We start from the raw sequence: 22,190 nt of genomic DNA, 5'->3' as shown, positions 1-22,190 counted from the left end.
ACAGGGGTCTGCAAAATGAGATAATGAGACTACTGTTCTGGACCCAAACAAAGGGTGTTTTGCCAATCTCTCTCTCCCCCATCCTGCCTGCGAATCTCTTATCCTACAGTGTGAGAGCTTGGAAATCATTGTTCTGGAGAGCTGAGTGTGTACAAGAGGAGAAAGAATGAGTTAATAGCACCTCTTTAGTGACTGCGTTTGAGGCATGTGGGGTCTTCTTTTCTTGTACACAATTTCTAGGATCTTGAACTCACTGCTCTTCATTGATTAATAGCCATCAAAAGACATATGGTTACAGGCAGCTCACTGACAGTACTGGGCGGTGTCTCTAGACCATGTTGCTGGAACATGCTTCTCATTCCTGTCCCTGGCTTGTAGCTCCCTGGTGTTGGCTGAGCTTATTGCTTTTTTGCCTGGCTGAGAAACAAGTGGCAGAGTAGAGAGGAGAAGCTGTTGAATGGTCTAGCCTGTGGAAAAGTGAGCATCAAGAAGAATAAATTTCTGCATATACCCATAATTGAATACCCACAGAGCAGTTTGGTGACATTCTTCAAAAGCATAGAGTGTTCCTCATGGGAAGGCTGAGATTAAGCTGTAACACTCAGCAGTTTACAAGGATGCCTGACTTCTCCATTAGGGCTTGCTGCTTCTCCTTTGGACCATGGACTTAGAAAAATTGTCTTGGGACACTGAGTGTCCATCTTGTTCTATCTCACCATAGCTCCTGGCATCTTTATGATTGTCACTCAGTCTTTGGACAGCTGGTATCTGGGGAGAGAACGAGGAAGACCACTGAATTTTGTTCTCATTGCAAATATGGCTTGCTTAGGATGGAAAGGTGTGAAAGAAGAGATTTCCTGGATAATAATTTCTGCTTCCTCCTGTCTGCTTTCTGTGTCTGTCCTTCTAGCTCTGCCTGTCTTACTGCCTTCTCCCCCCCTCCCCCCCGCCCTTCCCTCTCCTTCAGGAGTTCCCCTCTTCCCCACACCTGATATTCAATCCCAGCAGAGTTAGCACCTTTTGCTGAGATCAGACACGGCACTGGGGAATCATGTGGCAGAGGAAGGTTGCTATAAATATAGTTAAACCCTGCAGTCACTGCCTTTGAGCAGAAAGGGGAGCAAGGGAAGAGAGGCACAAGGAGGAGGAGGAGGGGCAGAGAGAAAGTGGGTGCAGGAACAGGACAAGTCAGAGTGGTCTGAGGAGAGGAAGAAAGGAAGGAGGGAGCAGAAGAAAGTGTGGAGGCCATGCTCTTGGCCAGAACATATGGTGGTTCTAGGTAAGGCCCAGAGTGGCAGCTCCATTACAACTGAGAGTGAGGAAGAGTAGAGGCACGGAGAGCTCAGAGACCATGACGCAGGAATCCAGATCGAAGTCAGCTTTGTGGGAGGGCACACCGCAATACGACTATGTCTGCTTTGAGAAATGCACCCGTTACGGGATACCTTTGGAGGCAGGACACGAGGCCGGGGGGACAGGGGACGACCTGCACTGCCTGGAGAACTCCCTCAGCTACCCACAGGTAGGGCTGGATAACTGGGATGTTTGTGGCAGCACAGGTCTCCCTGGGATCACATAGGCTCTTGGGGTTCCCAGGGTGGTGCTGGTAGAGCACACACCTTGTCCCTTCCCAATCCTGCCAACTCTCCCCTTTGCTTGCTGACTCCCAGGTCAGGTATTGACTTTCACGGTTGTACTTGCATCCAGGAGTGCTATCAGCATTTTGAGTCAGGGGTCGTTTTCATCTGCCATGGGCACAAACAGAGTTAGAAGGGGCAAGCTGGGATGGGAAAAATCAACCAGACCATTAATGTGTTTGTAACAGCAAAGAGAAACTGCGGCTGCCTTCAGCTGCATAGTGGTATTAAGTAGAGCAGAAGAGTGAATAAAAACAAAGAGGACAGTGATGTATATAGATGGGTATCTGTCTGCACAGCTGTATAGAGGAAGTCAAGCAGAGCTCTGTTCTGGCTTTTCTCTGACCAAAAAGCAATTCATGGTCATAGATCCATACATGTATATTGCTAGTTTTGGTAGCTCTTAGGGGAGCTGTAAGTGAGAGATTTTCTAACCCTTAAATTTGACCTGACTCTTGCTCTGGTTCATACAAGCAGCGGTTCAGAAAAATGCCTGGGAGTCTGGTTATGGCTTCTTGTTCCATTACCCACTGTATCTCCTCTACCTCTCCTTTTGGGACAGCCTCCTGAACAGGGGAGGTTTTACAGCAGAGTTCTGGTGTCTTATTACCTACTGCTCTGCTCAGGCTAAGCCGATGTAAGAGGGCTTTAGAGCAATGAAGGATCCAGTCAAATGATGAGAGAGAGAGCATGTGAATGTGAAATTCACACAGAGAGGATGTTTCTCCTTACGTGAATACAAATCCCCTTACATGAATACTTAAGTGAGTGATTGGGCAATGAGGGAGGGGATGCATTCATCATCTCCAGGAGACTTTTGTGATTTACTGGTGGGGAAAAAGCCACATTTGCCACCAAGAAAATCTCTTCCAGTAGATAAGTATCCCAGTGAGGATTATATGTGCCACATTGCAAAAGATCACAGAATCAGTTCCTTGGCCATATTCAGGAATTTCTCTCCTGAAACTGTCTAAACCATCTGAGAGTTCGCAAATGTCTCCTACACTATACTTTTCCAAAACCACTCCCTGGCTGATTTGGAAGCAGCAGCGCAAACGGGAAGGCGTCTGGACAGAGGTCTGACTGGAGCAGTTTATGCTTTATTTACACTAATGCAAGGCAATGGCTTGGCTGCAGCAGCCATGCTAACAGGGTGAGCACGGAGTGGGATGGGAATGGAGAGGTATGTGCGCCCAGCTGGAGCAATGCCTAGGGCTGGAGAGCTGAGGTGCCTTCAGGGAATGCACCTTGTGCTGCACAAACCGTTAGTGAGTTGGGGGTGGGGGGAGCTGTGCGATGCAAACTGTTTCTCCAGTAAAGCACATCCATGCACAAAACCATCCCAGTTCACGTGTACCCACCTGATATGCTAGTCTCACACGCCTAAAACCACTCTCACAAGCAGGCGCGGATGACACAGTGAGGCAATACAACCCACCTCCATGCTCTTGCTCCCTGGCACTGGAGTGTCTTTGTTCCCAGCTCCAGAGGCATACTGGTCAATGCATGTAGACAGACAACCTCATGCACAAACATGCAGGCCATCAAATGCGTTCCCATGCACAGCTTCAGGCAGTATCTCCCCCCAAGCAAGTATTCATTTGTGAACACAATTTGCAACCTAAAAACCAGGCAGCCATGTTTATAGATTTACTGACAAATATGCCCTAGAAATATTTTTACATAAACAGTCACATACACATGTGCATGTATGTTTATATATGAAACTTTGTATGCAGACATATTCTGGCAAAACCAGGCTTGCTGTGCATGTGTATATTTTGCTAGCCATTCACGCACATGCAGATAAAGTATAAATATATATGCTAATGTACACCTTGTACAAACATGCACACTTACGTTATTAGCATGAAAAACAGCCTGCTGCGCATGTTTTCATCCATTTCCATGCAGAGTAACCATTAAGATTTCTTTCCCCATTGTCATGTGAAAAAACAGTTGGCAGAGAGAGATTTTGATTCTGCTGTGCCCTTTTCTTTTGCTAGCTGTTGCCTTCTGTTCTGTATGTAGGTTGGAAGCTATTTCAGACTGGCTCTGTGATTTGGTTGGGTTTACTCAGGCCCCAGAACGGTGAAATCTTGGTCCTTGGCCTGGGACCTTCAGGTAATTGATGGTCAAAACCCATATAGTGGTTAATAGATAATAAAATAATAATAGTAGTAGGATAATAATAGTAATATATACATACTTTTGGACAATTAAGATAACAGTAGATATATGATAGATGATGTAATATACTTTGATAAAAATATACATTCTCATACACTGTAGGATTTTGTATTGTTTTCTTTCTGCATGAGAAAGCAGCTACAGCTGGTGAAGTATTTAGACGCTGTGTTATTCATGACTATAGAAAGGGTGTTCATGGCAGAGAGCTCACTCAGCAACACACAGATGGGTGTAGTGGGAGGGATGTGTAATAAGTAATTAGGCAATGCAGTAATATAGAATAGCAGGCCCACTGGAAGATGTAGGTGGAAGGGGCCTCCGGAGGTCTCTAGCCCAAGCCCCTGCTCACAGCAGGGCTGACTCCAAAGGTAGGTCAGGTTGTCCAGGGCCTTGTCCAGGCACGTTCTGAACATCTGCAGGACAGAAGATTCCCCAGCCCCTCTGGGTTCCTGTGCTGAACCACCCTCAAGACGGGGTGGATGGGGACATGTTTTCCTTTCGCACTGACTTCCCTTTCTTGCAAGTTAAGCCTTTTTCCTTTTGTCTTTCACTGTGTGCCACCAAGAAGTCTCGCTCTGATGTTTCTCTCCAACCCCCCTCTCCCTTCAGGTGGTGGGACTGCTGTTAGATCTCCCCTTTGCCTTCTGTTCTTCAGGAAGAACTATTATTTTGTTGCTGTCCCCCACCCTTCACATGTGCCTCATTGGCTCTGTGTCTAAGCAGTTGAGCCTAGACTTTTCACTGACATTTAAATTTACTTATGAAGTGAGTTTGGGGACGTCTCATCTTTGAGACCAAATATGGCTACTCTTTTGTGATCCATCAGAAAAAAAAAACCTAAGGAAGATAATTTCAGGAATAGCAGGATGACTACAAGGTGGTAGTGAGAGGGATGAGCAGTAGAGCCCAAGGCTGCCTCAATGGCCAGGAGCAGCAGATTAAAAACAATATGCACTGGCCATGCTGGGGGAAGATATTTTGTTATGGGTTTGTGTGGCACAGGTTTTTTTGGTAGCAGGGGAGGGGCTGCAGGGCCGGCTCCTGTCAGAAGCTGCTTGAAGCTCCCCCGCCTCCCAGCCAGCCCGGCCTCTGGCCCAGGCCGAGCCCCTCAGTGACAGTGGTAACACCTGTGGGAGAACAGATTTAAGAGGGGAACCCCCAGTGAGTCAGGGGATTGGAATGTGAGAGGAACTTCTCTGTGGATACCGAGGTCAGTGAAGGAGCAGGAGCAGGAGCGGGAGCGCCTGAGGAGGCTGATGCCCCCGCAGCCCGTGGTGAGGCAGCAGGCTGTCCCCCTCCCCCCCCCAGCCCATGGAGGGGAGCGGAGGCCCCCCAAGATGGCCGGGACTCCATGGGAAAGCCCGCCCTGGAGCAGTCTGTGACTGAAGGACTGCGGCCCGTGGAAGGGACCCACACCGGAGCAGTTCGTGAAGAACTGCCACCTGCAGAAAGGACTCACGCTGGAGAAGTTGGTGAAGGGCTGTCTCCCGCGGGAGGGACGGACCCCATGGCGGAGCAGGGGCCGAGCGCGGAGTCCTCCTCCCCCTGAGGAGGAAGGAGCGGCAGAGACAAGGTGTGAGGAACCGACCCCAATCCCTATTCCCCGTCCCCCTGTGCCACTGGAGGGAGGAGGTGGAGAGAACTGGGAGTGGAGTTGAGGCGGGAAGGTGGGAGGGCTGGGGGGAAGGTGTTCTCAGGTTGGGTTTTACTTCCCAATATCCGTGTTTTGTTCTGATTGGTAGCAAATTAAGTTGATTTTGTTTCTTCCCTGAGTTGAGCCTGTCTTTTGCCCGTGACCATATGTGGGGAGTGATCCCTCCCTGTCCTTGTCTCGACCCACGAGCCTGCCGTTATATTTTCTCCTCGTTCCACGTGGGCTGGGGTGGGGGGGCAGTGAGCTAGCGGCTGCCCGGTGCTTTGTTACCAGCTGGGCTGAAACCAGGACAGATTTCAGGACTGGAGTATGCTGTGGGGCACATATGGTTCTGCCTGAGTGGCATAGAAAATAGCCTAGGCTTTGGACGGTAAGAGGAGGGCAGTTTTATGCAGGTGCTGAGTTCTCAGAAAATAGCTCCCAGAAAAGGCTTGAGATTGTGGTGCTGTACATATTTTTCCACTGAGATGCTGTGCAGCTTTTCCTCCATTACTCAAGCAATGAAACCTCCCCATCTTTTTTGGAAAGGCAAACCCTGCTGGTTTACAGTTAAACATTAATAAATGCTTCCTCCCTGAAAATGAACTTTATCCTGGTTGTGTGTTCTCCCTGGATGTTTTTTTGGGTCCCCCCCCCGCCTTTAGTGGTATATAAATAAATGTGTGTGTGTGTGTATATATATAGGGGCGGGTGGGTCCCCCTTTATACCCTCAGCTGGTTTTGCACCATTATCATGGTCTCAGCACGTAGCCAAGCTAGACATGATAGTACCTTTTCTGGCTCAACCCTTTAGGTGGTAATTGATATCTTTCAAAATTCTCTCCAGTTTTTCTGCTGCTCAGAAAACCTGTGTTTCTTGTGTTAAAGCAGGAGCATCAGCAGAAGGAACGGTTTAAGTCCTATTGTGTTATATTTTTAGTTTTACATGTCTTCTAATGGAGTGGATATTTCTTGCCTAACCTAATTTTGCTTTAAGGTCATCCTATGATTTCCAGATTCTTTCTGTGTCCCACAATCTCCTACCATTTTAAATACTGCCAGAGTCCTGGAGAAGCAAAGCACATGTATGCAGCATTCTTTGAGTTGAGACTAACTTGTTCTTCAGGCAAGAACCTTCATTTTTGTGTCTGGAGACTAACTCATTTTTTCCCCACATCCTGAGTGCGCCATTTTCCAGCCTGATAGAAGCAGTGAACTAGGATACCATATGAGGACTTTTACCATTCATGCTATTATACTGTCATGCTGTTCCATCTGGGCAGATTGAAGACTCTAATTTGAACATCATACTTCACACAGGTTTGAGTTCATAGTTTGGATTAAGCTGTATTTGATATAAACCCATCCCTTGTGACCATGTAAAGGCAATGAAACATTAGCTGAGGTGATGTGAAGATGCATTTGTCTAAAATCTGCTAGTACTTTGCATTTCTGGCTGAAACAGACACAGTGAGAGAAAAAAGGAGCAGTCTGCTATTTAGGACTGGATTCCATATATGATAGCTTACCTTGTATATGAAATTCTTCAGCCTGATGTTTCACTGTCCTGTCTGTATTATGGGGGTCAGAGCATGGCCATTCCTCACTGCAAAGAATCTGCATTGCTTAGTTTGCCTAGAGTGTGTTGCTAATCCTGTGGTTAACAATTACATTAAATTTGTCAGCTTCCAATACAGTGATGAATAGAAGAATGCTTTCAGATGTTCAGATAGGATCAATTCATTTAAGAGACAGCAGGTAAGCCACCTTAAGAGCAGGATGATTTAAAAAAGCCTAAATGTGTGTTCTGTGATAAAACACTAGGGTGTTCAAAGGGGGCTATTGCACATGGCTCAAGTGTCTCTTGAGGAATATATGCAAATAAATAAACTACTTAAGACCTTCAGTCATACTTGTTATGTAGAAATATGAATTGGTAGAGCACTGAAACAGCTGTTGAGAGAAGCTGGGGAACTTCCACTCTTAGAGATGTTTAGGAGTTCCCTGGACAAGGTCTTGAGCAGCCTGGTCTGGCTCTGCAGTTCGCATGCTGTGAGCAGAGGCTTGGACTCGAAACCTCCAGAGGTGCCTTCCAGTGTAAATCTTTCTGTGGGTCCCTGAATCTCTTTAATCTCAAGGGAACAAAAGCAACATCTCCTGTGTCCCTTCGAAAGGAGGAGCTGTCAACTAGAAACGTTTCCTAAGCATGTGGTAGTGCTTTATGTCTCTCATATGTCTTGTCATTCTCCAGCTGAAGTGTCTGATTTTGCTCATCAAAGCATTGCTCACTTGCCTCTTGCCACTCAGAAAATCTTGGAGAAGCAGATGTTGTGCTGGGGAGGAAGCAAAGGGTCACCTTCTCGCAGGTGGGAAGTGCCAAGATCACAGGCCGTGCATCGGGTGGTAAAGCCAAAGCTGGTTCATAGAAGGACATGTGCGGAGGAGAGGCTTATTCTCTGCTTCTCAAATGCACACCTTCCCCACCTGTACTCTGGAAGAGTGAGGTAGGATAGCTGCTCTTCAGAGAATCTGATAAACAAACATGGGGATGCAGTCAGGATCCTTCAAGCTCACTTGCTGTTGACAAGGTGGCACAGCTGCCAAGTTTACTACAGATTTATGTATGAAATGTCATTGGTAAGTGCGTGTAGTTAGTTGTGAATTGCATATAACCAGCTGCATTTCAAGATTAGTATCTGAAGACAAAGACTAGATTAAGTAGTTAGGAAATTCAGAGGAATTGGAGATACGTGAGGACTTAGCATGATGATTTTGGTAAATAATGAGAGGAGGTGTGCAGTACCCTGTGATATTTCTGAGCTGATGCTGCTTCTTTTCCTCCGCAGACACCATCAGTGGCCGTGTGCCCTGTTAAGCATTCCTTGGCAGCAGGAGGAACAGATGCAGGACATTCCTGCAGCCTGTTTGATAGTGTAATACCTCTCGAAGCCTTCAGAGATGTTTTACAGTGCTGCTGAAATCTGTAAGACAGCCCTGAGGGTGGCAGCCTCATGTGAACTATTTTAACCTTCTTTTGTACCTCCAAAAAGCCTGCTCAGTATCTTCAGACCACAGCCAGCTCTTTCTCAGGATTTTAGAAAGCAATTAATATTCTGTGACCTTATTTTGTACCCCCAAAAAGGAGATGAAAAGATTTTGGAGAGACTGGAGAGAGGTACCCAGAAAGGAAAAAGGAAAAAAAAAAAAGAGCTGCATCTGTCTGAGAGTTTCTGTGTCTGTCTCTCCTGCTTGGGTACATTTGGGTCTGCACCTCAGACTGTTAGTAGATCTGCCTTTTCATCTTTAATGCTATTTGTGAAGGATTTCCTTTTGATATCTCTTGCTTTCTGCTCCTCTAGCTTTATGGCCAATACACAGACCAGATAACTGACTTTGCAGAGAAGGAAGCAGCAAAACTACTGAATGAGAAGCGGGCCCAAAAGAACAATGAAAGACCCCTGAAACGCGAGAGTCAAGTAGAGATCAAAGAAGAGCACTATTCCAAATGTCAAGGTAGGGACAATTCATCTGTCATTATCCTATGACCAGATATTGAGTAGGCCAGCCAGAGAGATGGAATTTAAGCAAGGCAAAAAAGACAAGAAAATTGTGACTGGGAAGAAGCAGGGAAGGAAGGAAAAGGAATCACGGTGGATCAAAAAGATTTTCTCATGTGAGCTTTCATCCTAGGAAGAGTCAAGACCTGTTTGGAAAAAAGACCAGACCCAAGTTAAGAATTTTTTCCATAACAGATCTCTGTAACAGGAGGAAAAGGACTTTCTTGTATCAGATTTTTGCTGCTAGTGCACAAGATATTAAATTCTGCCCTGTGTCGTCCCCCCCCCCCCTTTTTTTTTAAACTGCATAAGATTTTGCAGGACTGTGTAAGAGATGGATGGGTACCAGTCCTTCAACACAAAGACCGTGATTCTTCCAAATAAATACTTATTGTAGCCAGCTCTCAGCATGGAGAGATGAGACAGACACAGGCTTCATCTATGTTCCCTCAGTTTTTCTGGTTTGCTCTTCCCTCCGCAGACTGTGCTAGACGCATCCAGAAATACGTTACCAAGAAGCTTGGAGAGGACTGGATTTTCTTGGTTCTGTTGGGTCTGGTCATGGCGTTGGTGAGCTGGGGAATGGATTATGCCAGTGCGAAGAGCCTACAGGGTGGGTCCCATTCAGGTGTTGCAAAAAGCACACGGTAAATGATATGAAAATTTTACAAACCCCAGTGACCAATGCTCCCCCTCCTTTAACATGGGTGCTCATCCTCACCCCTTGCTGCCTGGGAAGTGTAAAGTACTTGCAACATAGTAGAGAAAAAGTTAACTAGGGAGAGGTTCTTTAAAGGGATGGCAGGGAAAAAATTGGAAGCAAGCAGGTAGGAGCAAAGGATATGTGTATGATGAGTCATAGACAAACCATTATTTTGACTGCCTTTCCCTCCTGCTCCCTTGAGTATGTAGGGCACAGGGAAGTGGTACTGTGGTCCTTCCTATTATACTGGTTCCCATCCGCCCCAGGAATATTGAGCACATGGGGGATGGGGAGGGGAAGGAGCTCTTAGATGCCCTCCTGACACTGTATCTGCTTTTTACCTCATTATTGTTCTATCCAATTTTTATTTATACAGTGCCCTGCAGTTTCCTGCTACCTGGCCACATAGTGCTCTCTCCTTCGGCTCTCTTCACAAAGATCTCCTGATCACTGTCTTATAACCCTTCCCTCCATTCTTCCTGTGGTCCCTCTCCCCTTTGCCAGGTGTAACAATTACAAGATCTTCCAGTCCCCCTGTCCCCCGCCTTGGTGCACACACAACATTGCCCACATCCTGTTAACTGCACTGCTGCTTTCTCCTTACCCTCCGTGTCCCAATCCTGGGCTGCACGCACACCCCACCCCTTTCCTCTCAGAGGTCTTGGCTTCTGATGTCCACCACACACTGCAGTTCCTCAAAGCTCCCAATATTCCTTCAGCCCAGCATTCCTCCCTCTAAAGCTTCCCCATCTACCAGGTGTCTGCCTCACCCTACCAGTCTCAGAGAGCCCCTGTCCCTCATACTCCCTGCAGCTTAGTCCTTTGGGTTTTTTTCTTTCCCTCCACCAAGTCTCAGCCTTCTGCTGTGTGAAGAGCCAGCTCGGGCAAAGAAGTTGCAGTTCAGTTTGGATTCTCAGCAGCTCGTGCTGTTGTACCTGGCTGAGCAATGGTACCACTGCTGTTTTAACGGTTGGCACAGCTCCCTTCATGCTGCTGCTCTGAAAGGCAAATCATAACTAGAGCTTTTAAGGTAGTTCTTGTGAAGGAACGATTTTTCATGTGATTGAGATGGAGGAGAGGGCACTAGCTATTGATGGACCAGTTTGTCATCCTTCAGGACCCAAATAAGGCCCTCAGGCTGCCAAATGAAAAGACCCTGGACAGTGATTCATCCTCACTGCTGCATGTAACACACCTCTTCTTACACCACATTTGGGCACAGGTATTAATAGGGTCTAAGAACAGAGAGCCACTTCTATCCATTCCTGCAGAATGCCCGTTTTATCTGGGAACTTGTACTCAAAATCTAACAAGGCTTGTCTTAGAAAATGAGGACTTTAGGATAGCATTTCTCAGGGAGATTTAGTATGGGCAGATTTAGCAAGTGTGTGATTCTTTGATGTCTATCAACCTGTTCGGAGCAGCTGTAGTGACTGACAACTTCTTTGTTTGTCTGCCTACAGCCTACAAGTGGATGTACAGAGAGCTGCACCCGAATGTTCCTATGCAGTATCTGGCGTGGGTCACATACCCACTTGTTCTTATTCTGTTTGCGGCCATTTTCTGCCACCTCGTCTCTCCGCAGGCTGTTGGTGAGGGCAGAAGGCATGGCAAGATCTGTTTCTGTCTGTTTCTTCTTCCATTTGCCTGCAGGTTTTGTTCATCCCCTGCTCTGCTGTTGTTTTCAGGGTCTGGGATCCCCGAGCTCAAGACCATTATGAGAGGAGTGGTCCTCAAGGAATATCTCACTCTCAAAGCTTTTGTGGCCAAAGTCGTAGCCCTCACAGCTGGGCTTGGAAGTGGCATGCCTGTGGGGAAAGAGGTAAATATTGCTGTTTTCATGTGCAGTAGTGGCCAGGGTCTGGGAGGTGGAAGGGGTTGTCTGTGAAAGCAGAGTCTATAAGTGTTTTCTTTCTTTTGCCACCATTCCTCTTCTCAAAGCTCTGCTCTTTCCAGCAGCATTTATCTTCTCTTGGCCATTTTCCTTTCACTTTGAAAGGCTTGATAGAGAAAACATCAAAGAACTCAAGTCAGGTGTTCTCTGAGGGCGGGGGGGGGGGAGAAGATTGGAGGACTGGCTGAGATGGCCAAAGAGAAATTATGAGAACTGCAATGGCTAAGTGGTTGTCAGTAACCAGAGGGTAACCCTCTCTGATTTTTCTCCTTCTCTTGCAGGGTCCTTTTGTGCATATTGCCAGTATCTGTGCTGCAGTACTCAGCAAATTCATGTCAATCTTCTGTGGTGTGTATGAGGTAAGGCACATGTCTCTGCATACAGCTTTTCCACGGGTTGAACTCCTAAGACACTTAGGATAGTTTTGGTAGGCCACAAAACACAGAGGAAACATGGATTGAAGTTCACTGTACTGCTACAGAGCAGTAAAATACAAGCGAAAGAAAATGGTAGTGGGAGGCCAGATATACAGTTAAATAACTGTGCAGGACCACCAATGTTACCTACCAATTACACAGAGGCTGGTTAGGAATATGCATTTGACAAGTTTTCAGTATCATGATGCTGATACCTTTGCACTGTGATCGTTGTCTGCATAAAAAAGTAGCTGCAGACAAAGATCAATTTGTCTTTAAGCCAAATTTATACAGCATTGCTAATTATAGACACTGACACTGCCTCTAGGCTTTTGCTGTTGCAGAACAGCCTCTGCAGGCTGATCACTGTATTGACTAGTTGTATAAAAAACAATCTTATTAACTGCATATATAGCTAAATGTAGGAACTGCTTTACATACAGGCTCTTAGCAGAAACTGGCTGTGTAATACAACAATGGGCGGTGCTGTTCTACTTGAGTAGATCCTGTCTGTGCGTAAGGACCAGATGTCACTGCTGAAGACCAGCTGACAGTACTAAAGTGTGTAGAGCCTGCTACTTGTAATAGCAATGGCTGAATCTGCTGCTGGCTGTTGCTTTATTTCATTGTTCTGGATCCTAACCCCTTGGCTTTGCTCCCTCTAACCCCAGCATGCCCTTCTCTGGCTGCACTCTCTGTTCCAGAATGTGCATAGGCAGTTCGACCTCCTGGTGCCGGCTTGCGCAGTTGGAGTTGGATGTTGCTTCGGGGCTCCTCTTGGAGGCAAGTGTCTTCCTATATGTGACATTTAATGTACAACTCATTTAGCCTCTTGCTGTGAGATTTCCTGCTCTCAGGAAAGGTTCTCCACGGATACCTCTCTGCTCTAGCAACACGAGTTCTTTGTTTTCACGTGTAACTGGTGGCAGTGAAAGAAAAGGAAGATTATAGGAAAAGTGACACCTATTGACGTGCTGATTTCTAATGATGCAGCTTGTTCAGTCCCTGCCTGCTGTGGACATTGTTCAAACTGGAGAGCACCAAGGGCTGTCCAGAAAATCAGTAAGGATTGAGCAGAGAACAGAAGTTAAAAAAAACCTTCATGTAAGGAGTAGCAACATCGAAGGGCAGAAGGTGATGGCAAGTATGACAGGAAGTGATAATGTGAACAGGAGACTACGAATACTTCATCAATGGACTGGACAACAGAAATATCAGTGTGTAAAGTTTTGGGCTCCCCATATAGAAGAGATGCAAAGGGCCAGTAAGATGGTTGGGAGGTTGGAGTAATAGTATATGAGGAGAAGCTGAGGAAGCTGTGTTTGCTCAGCCTAAAGGAGAAAATGCTAAAGGGGGATGGTCTGCCTGATGTCATCAACCACTTAAAGAGGGATTTTAGTGAAGATTGATCCAGGCTTTTTTCAGAGCAGTGCAGCGCAAGGGGCACAACTTGCAACAAGGGAAATTCTGACTGTGTATAAGGAAAATATATACCCATCCCCTCAGGGTGGTTCAGTGCTGGCACAGGTGCCCAGAGGGTCCAGAGAATCTCCACCCTTGGAGATGTTCAGGACTCACCTGGACAAGAACCTGACCTAGCCTTGGAATTAGCACAGCTCTGAGCAGGGAATTGGGGGAGACACCTCCAGTGGTCCCTTCCTACCTTTCTATGATGCTGCTGTGAGGAAAAATGTGGAAATTTAACTGTCGCCTCGCATTTGTACTAGTCTTCTGCTTCACAGAATTTCCTTAAACAGCACGTGTGCCAGAGGCACGTGGTAACTTCTTCCAAGAACAGTGGAAATATATTCATAAATAATTTGTCTTAAAATGTTCTCCATTCTTTGTTGTGCCTTCATTTCACTTTCCACCCATGCACTGCCCTGAACCTCTCTCCACGCTTATTGTGCCCAGAAATTTAAGGAGCTTTTGAAATGCGATGTTTTTTCTAAGTTGGCTTTATTTCTACCATGTACTACCTTTCTGATAGTCTTCAAATGGATGAGCTAGCTGACAAATGCAACATGGTCTTGCATCAACAATAATAATGATCTTTACTCTAGTTTGCTTTAAAAAAAAAGGAAGGAATATAGTTTGTCAGCTACAAATTAGAGGTTCTTCTGGTGAAAGCTTGAGAAAAGATGTGCCAGGAAGAAAATCAGGTTCAGCAAGAGAGAGGCTGAGAGCTGTGTATATGTGGGCAATATAGCAAGTTGGAGACAGCCTGAGCTGAAGCCTGAGGCTTCAAGGCAAAACTTGTAAGTCTGCCAAAAACTTTGAGAAAAAGCAGGTTCTGAACCAAGGTTTAGACCACAGTCAGGTGGAAACATTGGTAGTATACAGGAGAATGGTATGTCTCTTAATGGTAAAAAAACAATGCAAAATACCAAACCCAAAAAACCTTCCATAACACAGTCTACAATTCTTGTTTCTTTCTCAGTGCTTGGAATTAATATAGTCTCAGAGACTGCAGGACACATTATACATAGCTTACTAGAAGAGGCTAGAGAAGAAAAGAGAAGGCTAAAGGGGGAGTAGTCTAATTGCTGTCTTCTGTAGCTAAAGGAGATGTTAGACAAAATAGCCAAATTCTGAGAACAGTGGAAGGACAGGAGACAACAAGGCATAACTTGCAACAAGGGAAATTCTACCTATGCATTAAAAAAAATTCTCCCCTTGCCCCAAAGGTGGTTCGGAGTGGCACAGGTGTCAAGAGAGTCTGGGGAATCTCCACCCTTAAAGGTGCTCAGGGCTCACCTAGCACCCTGATCTAGCCTTGAAGGTAGCCCAGCTCTGAGCAGAGAGTTGGAGAAGAAGCATTCAGAGGTACCTTCCAGACTAAAACTTGCTGTGAGTCTGTGGTAACGTTGTAGTATGGGAACAAACTGCAAGTTAGCTTTTGTAGCCCTAGTTGGGTTCCTCTTATGGATTCACACCAAATTGCTGAAAGTTATTTCTGTTACCTGGGAGTCATGTATTCTTTAGCTGACCTTAGTTCAGGACATAGCTTGCAACTTCACATCATATGCCCAGGGTGTATAACTTCTTGGTGGTGTTGCTGATGAACATCACCTTGTGTATTATTGAAGAGCCCTCAAAATGGATTTGAAAAGCTAATTTAGCCCTCAACAAGCAAAAGGTGGCCAGCCTACTTTTTCTGAGTGTACTCTGGTACTCTTTGTCTGTTTTGGTCTATCTGGCTAGTCCTATGCTGTTACACAGCACCAGCGCTCTGACACAGTGCTGGGTCCTGGGCGATGCTGTATGCCACAGGCTGTTCTCAGTGGTTGCTCTAGGTCTCTCTATCTCACACTGTTCTTCAATGCTGTCCCATCAGGCTTCGCACCTTCAAACAACTCTAATTACCTCTTGTCATACTGCAGGCCATGTGGCATGTACCCTCAGTTTCAAGCTGTTAATCAGCATGCTGGTGGGCTGTAACACAACCCTCCCGCTATTCCAGACACTTTGAACTGAACCCCATCCCTGTTCTGGACATGATTATGTCTTAAGGCCACAGGGGCACTAGCAGGGCCCAGAAGTTACCTAGGACGAAGCTGTGGATATGGACACATTCCTCTGGGTCAGGGAACGGTCCATGACCCTTTTTTGTTGGGTTGGGCAGAGACAGCCTTGAGATGCCTTTTGGTTGAGCGTCTGTCAAACACCTGCTCAGGAAAACAGGAATTCATGGCCTTCTGGCCTTAGAATCCAGCCTGGCCACTTAGATTCCCACCATAACACAGGACCACCCTGTCTCAAAACTCTCATGGGACATCTAACAGGCTACTTTGGGAACACGTGATAGTAGAAAGTACCAAATACACAGGCTTTTAACACTGGTGTATTATACACTACCTAGGTTTTGGTTTATTTTATTTTGTCTATATCCTATCTCACCTTTCACCATTCTCAGGTACCTCAGGCCCAAATCTTAGAGAAAGAGTGGAAGAGCATTTTCTTCCTTTCAACAGCTCTGTGTCTTCCAAAACAACCTCAGGAGAGACTCTACCTTTTATACCTTCCATTTCCTTTTATTATCATGATTGTTTTTACCAGGATAGCGCAAGCTTTACTAGGTGATCTGTTACCCACTCACCTACCCGTAAGACACATGCATCCTGAGATTCCCTGCTAAAGTAAAAGAGACGGAGTAAAATATACTTATGTGCCCTCCACTCTCTGAAGGATTTTCCACAAGATATTTCTTCTACAGTAACAGAAATGTGCATGTTTCAATGCAAGATGAGTTGCTGCCTTGTCCACATGTCTTGAAGATGTGATTCCAGGTATATGCCTGTCTTGTGCCAGGTCTTGTCTTTTGAAAGTTTTGAAGCCGTCCAGAAGGGAGAAGCAATATCAATATAGCTATAACTCTGAGACCGGTGACAGCATGTGGCTGTACCTGCCAATTCTGTTACTCACTCTCTGCTTTCTGTCCTTCTCTCTTCTGTTTGTCTGTCTCTCTTTGTCTCTTTCACCAGTAGCAGCCATATTATTACACGGATGTCCTGACTGTGGGTTGCGCTGTGGGGGTCGGCTGCTGCTTTGGGACACCACTTGGAGGCAAGTGGCTGTTCTGTTTCCTTTTTCTCAGGTACCTAAATCCTCTCCTGCATAGTCCTCTTCTCCTCTCCCCCTTTCCTGCACCGTATTTTTGATCTGTCATCTACTTTGAGCAAAGAAGCTTACTTTTAGCATTACCAACCTCCTCAGCATCTCTGACACAGTCTTTTTTCCACATGTCAGCCTTCTGGAGGCAAGGGTGGAAGGCTCTCTAGAACAGTGGTCTCCAAAGGGGTGTGCAAGATGATCCATTGGGGTGTGGGAAGGAAATATTGGAATGTCTCTGGTTTTTGGGTTTTTTTTAATTAAAAAAAAAAAAGGAACTAAATTAAGCTTCACTAATATTGGAGCGTATGTATTGGCAGTGGTGCCCTCACTCAGTACGTATGTCAGATGGCCGCTTGTCACATACAATGCATGAGTTGTCCTGGGTGTAGAGTTGTTCACAACACGGAGGGCTGACAGTGGTGTCCTCATTCATTTACCCACTTTCAACATATTGCAATGTCTTGCAGTCAGTGTGTGCCCACTTAAGTGGATTTATGAATTATATTATATAGTGTTAACTAACCCTCACAAAATGGACAAGTGGCTTAAAAAGATTCCTGCAAAGAGACAGGGGACTGAAGATACTACTAGTAATGTGAGCACAGATGAATGACAAGAAAATGGCAGAGCTGACACTTGTCCTACTCCTAGTACAGGTTCTTAATCAGCCACATTACGTGGTACAATGACCAGCTAATCAGATCTGACAAGAAGTTGGCAAAAAATAATTAAAATTATCAAAGGCTATTTTAAATATGGATTTACATCTGCCATCATTAATGATGAACCTCACCCTAAGTGTATACTGTGCTTTGAGAAGTTACCTAATGGTGGCATGAAGCCCGCAGAATTAGCAAGACATTTAAAAGCTAAGCGTCCAGAACAGGAAGACAAACCTCTACAATTTTTTTCAATGATGTTTCAAGCTATGTGATATTCAATCCAGTACTTTACAGAATTTCATTGAACTTAATGATAAATGTTTAGAAGCCTTCTTTGAGGTTTCTTACTTCATAGCAAAAGACAAAAAGCCACATACCACTGGGGAAACACTTGTTCTTCCTGCCATGGTAAAAATGGCTGCAGTGATACGCAGAAAGCAATATGGTGGCAAACAAATGCACTCCTTTGTCAGCAAACACTGTTGGAAGATGCATAGAAAACATTCCTGAAGATTTGAAGAAACAAGTATCAGTACAAATTACACAGTGTGAGAGGCTTGCTATGCAGCTTATGGTATTTGCTAGATTCTGTTTTGATAGTGAAATGCATGAAGAAGTACTTTCTGTGAGCCACTAAAGGAAAGACCTACCAGAGAAGCTACATTCTCAACAGTAAATTACTTCTTTAATAAAAATGTTTTATGGAAAAGCTGTGCAAGTGTAATGACTGCTGGAGCAGCTGCTTTGGCATAAGAAAAGGATTGCGTGGTAAGGTTACATAGATAGCAACACACCTGAAATTCATTCCCTGCGTTGTTCTCAGGCAAGCTATTGCAGCAAAGAAATGGGAGCCAATATGCACAAAGTACTACAGGATGTCATCGATGTGGTTAATTTTGTAAAAACAAGACTTTGGAACAGCAGAATCTTTACAGTACTTCCTAATGAGATGGGGAGTGACCACGAAAATCCTTTGTACCATACAGATATTTGCTGGTTATCTCGTGGTAATGGGCTTTTAAAAGACTTGTTGAATTTAAAGACCAGTTACACGTTTTTCTTTTACAAAAAAAGAAGTGTTCTGAATTTGCTGATCTTTTCTGTGATGACACACGTCTGTCAGTAGCATGCTACCTAGCAGTTATTTTAAAAAAAATAAACACATTTAATGCATCCCTTCAAGGTGAAAGTGACATTGTAACAGTGGGTGAGAAAGTAACTGCTTTTCAAAAGAAACTGTACAAGTAGAATGTAAGTGTGTCACCTACAAAAACTCTCATATGTGTACACTTAAAAAAAACCTCGGAAACAGAAATTTCTAACCTGTTTAAAAATCTTCCAGATCAAGAGTTTCAGTAGGGTTTGAACCCATTTGTTAAAGATATAAAAATTCAACACCTTCTGATTAGTTTGCAAGAACAACTGATTGACATCAGGGAAGATGGAAATTTATTATCCAAATTTCAACAAAAATCTTTGCATATGTGGTGGATGGGATTGAAAAAATAATACCATGATTTAGTCAGCACAGCCAATGATGCATTTCTTGCATGTGGATTTATGTATCTTTATGAGATATCTTTTTTGGCTATGACAGCCATTAAGACCAAGTATCAAAATAAACTGAACATAGAACCAGACCTTTGGATCACTGTATCACAAAGCGTTAAACCAAGATATTAAAAAATAAAGAATAATATCAATATTTTTAGCGAGAACAAAAATTCTTTTGTTCCATTAATAAGTAAAACAAATTTTTAAAGTTTTGTTTATTTCATCTTTACCTCGTCCTTTTTTAATTTCTATTTTTTGTGTATGTTTTATATTGTACATAATATATTAGTACAGTAGTACACGTATATAATTTTTAAATAAATACACATATATTGGGGGGTATGTGCTCAAAAATCTTTTATTGGTAGGGGTGTGTGATCAAAGAAGTGTGGAGACCACTGCTCTAGAAGGCTATTAGAAGTCTCTCTCACACTTCTAATGTTACACTTCTGATTTTAACTTAGCTCCCTTTCCAACTCTTTCTAGGGGTCCTTTTCAGCATTGAGGTCACTTCCACTTACTTTGCTGTGCGCAATTATTGGAGAGGTTTCTTTGCAGCTACCTTTAGTGCCTTCATTTTTCGAGTCCTTGCTGTTTGGAACAAGGATGCAGGTAAGCTAAGAGCCATTCCCACTGTCTGTACAAAAGTTGCTCTATTAATTTATTCTTTTCCATCTTCCTGAAAACCACAACCTTGTATGATGTTTGAAACTTCTGCCGTGACATGTGACTTCTAGCACTACAGAAGGAAAGAGAAAGGGAAGTATTTTATGTCATCAATTGTATAACCCAACCTATTCCTAGATGTGCTGGAGATATGACTGAAAATGACTGAATATGAGTCCTCGGCAAGTAAGAGGGCCTCTGAGGTGGGATTTTTGCCTCTTCTCAGCATAATGTCAAGGCTGCAGACACAGAGGTATCCCATCCCAAAGGACGTAATACATACTGCAGTGTATACTGCTGTGATCTGCTGGAAATGCCATGGCCTGCTTTTGTCATCTCTTGACTAGAAGCACAAAAACCAAATAGTCTAGAAAATTGAGATGATAAAATGATTAGGACGCTACAGGATTGGTATGGTGTGACTGAAGGTCCTGAAAGAATAACTGTCTCAAGTAAACTGAGAAGTGTGTGTGCAACATCTGTGCAGACAGAAACAGCACAGGACAAGCTTGTTCAGGAGAGAATCTCAGATACTGTGGGGATGGAGTTCTAGCTGATGCAGAAGGCTACCATTTCTTTGTAAACCTCTCTCTTATAATGTCTTCATCTTTTATATTTACAGTTATAGCTATTTTATTGAGCTGAGCTCTATGTGGGCAGTTCCCTTACTTAAAACTGCTGTAACTTATGTCTCTCTTGACTTCACAGGGTTGGATATTTTTGTACTAAAACATTATTTGGCTTGAATATTCTCTTGAATACAGAAAGGGACTACACTTTCTACCTGAATGTAGAAAGTGACTACATCTTTCTTTGTGAAACACTGCCTCATACTGAGCGGTATTCAATCTGTCACAAAACCCACATCTTTCTGTTCTTTCCAGAGGAAAATATAAGAAATTCAAAGATAGATGACAGGAGATAATTTCCTATCCTTCACTTTATCTACTCTAGCTCCCTTGCTGATCTCCCAAATCATTAGAAATCAGCTTAATCCTGAAACCTCTTAATTACTGTCCCTTCTTCAAAATTATCCAGACAGCTTTAATACCCACATTAATGGCTCCTTACATTCTGCTTCATTGACTGTCTGGGTTAAAAAGTTCCATGATCCAATTGTCCATGAAAAATAGTTCCTTTTCATAGGTCTGAATTTTCTTTGTCTGTGTTGCCAGTATCCTTGTCCTTGTATTAAGGAACTAGAAACTTTTGTCTAGCTAAGTCATTCATTATTTTATGATCTTTTATCGTGCCTGCTCTAACTTTTCTTTCATGTCTTTTCTTGCTCATTTCCTTCTGAAAGTTACAAGCCCTGTCTTTTTAGTCTTTGTTCATGCAAGGGTTTTTCTTAGGCCCCCTCTCTAGTGTCTTCACAACCTCTAAAGTCTTGCCTACTCCCAGAAGTCATGTACTCGGTAGATAAGCGGATGTCTTTGTGCTAGTTTCCTGTATGGCTACTATTATCACCCAGTAAGAAAGCCTTTGTATGAGGTGGGTTAATGTACTTGAAAGTGGAAGAAACTGCTTCCCTTATGTGCACCTACCTATAATGTTCATGTGCCACATGTAAACTATTGCAAATTCATACGTAATATGTGAAATAACTTTTCTGCTTAGGCAAGCATTTGCCATCTTCTTCCAGACTATTTTTGAGATAAAATGATCAGAGTTCCAAGCAGGTGTGGCTATTGCATGGATCTACTGGAAGGCATTACAATATTGCAATGCAATACTGTGCATTACGATATCATTTTTATGCAGCTTTTGCACATTTCTAGCAGCTGCAATTAGGAAAATGGTAAAAAGACCATTTTCTTTGCGCTGTCTACACTGATACAACTAGCTTCCTTGAAATACAATTGTTAAATTAGATTCTTTTCTAATGTATCTGTAATCTTGCCCAACTGTATTACTTTGCATTCAGCAACGCAGAACATTGTCTTTCTTATGCAGTCCTCTCTGCTTCCAACCAGGGTAAACTGATTCAGTATCATCACGTGCAGATTTTGCCGTCTTCCACAGAAAATCCTGAATCATAGAAAGATTTAGTTTGGAAGAGACCCCTGGAGCTCTCTACTCCAAATTCCTGCTTACAGGAGGGACAACCTTCCACTGCCTCCCTGGGCATCTGTTCCAGCGCTGAATCCCTTCCCCAAAAAGAAGCATTTGCTCCTTATAGGTGGACAAAATTCCCGTGTTGGAAGTCATGCCCATTGCCTCTTTTTCTTTCACTGTGTCTTTACGACTTCCCCACGAGGTAGGGGAGACTGCTGTTAGAACCCCCTTGGGCCTTCTCGTTTCCACACTGAGTAGACCTATCTCCTGCAGCCCCTCCCTGTGCCCATGCCCTGCATCTTCTTGGGGCTCACTACTGGGCTCTCCCCAGTTTTGTAACATTTTGTTTGTAGTGGGTTTTCTAGATGTGGCTTCATCACTGCCATATAGAAGGAAATAATCACCACCCTCTACCAGCTGGTTGTGTTTTTGCTGACGTGGCCTAGTGGTTAGCTTTCATTTCCACAAGGGCACATATTAAGCATTGTCTCCACCAGGACCCACTGGCATGAGAGCAGAGCTTTTCCTCTTCACTAGGCCCCCACACCTGCCATTCCAGGTGCAGGACTAAATATTTGTCTTCGTTGAATTTATGATGTTCCTACTGGT

The 22,190-nt window shown here is 44.2% G+C and overlaps 1 protein-coding gene across 1 annotated transcript in view; it reads left to right on the top strand.

Moving 5' to 3' along the window:
• Window positions 1-1,351: 1,351 nt before the first annotated feature.
• The window catches only part of CLCN1 (chloride channel, voltage-sensitive 1), a 39,487-nt gene continuing 18,648 nt past the window's right edge, over window positions 1,352-22,190 (top strand). The window contains exons 1-8 of the mRNA XM_010567615.1: window positions 1,352-1,522; window positions 8,820-8,973; window positions 9,499-9,630; window positions 11,184-11,312; window positions 11,409-11,542; window positions 11,896-11,973; window positions 16,518-16,596; window positions 19,347-19,472. Coding sequence (XP_010565917.1) covers window positions 1,352-1,522; window positions 8,820-8,973; window positions 9,499-9,630; window positions 11,184-11,312; window positions 11,409-11,542; window positions 11,896-11,973; window positions 16,518-16,596; window positions 19,347-19,472 — 1,003 coding nt within the window. The remainder of the gene's footprint in view (window positions 1,523-8,819; window positions 8,974-9,498; window positions 9,631-11,183; window positions 11,313-11,408; window positions 11,543-11,895; window positions 11,974-16,517; window positions 16,597-19,346; window positions 19,473-22,190) is intronic.

This window comes from Haliaeetus leucocephalus, unplaced genomic scaffold, assembly GCF_000737465.1.
Source record: "Haliaeetus leucocephalus isolate CR32 unplaced genomic scaffold, Haliaeetus_leucocephalus-4.0 Scaffold228, whole genome shotgun sequence".
NCBI classification, from domain to species: domain Eukaryota; kingdom Metazoa; phylum Chordata; class Aves; order Accipitriformes; family Accipitridae; genus Haliaeetus; species Haliaeetus leucocephalus.
This window is presented reverse-complemented; position numbering and strand designations above follow the sequence as displayed.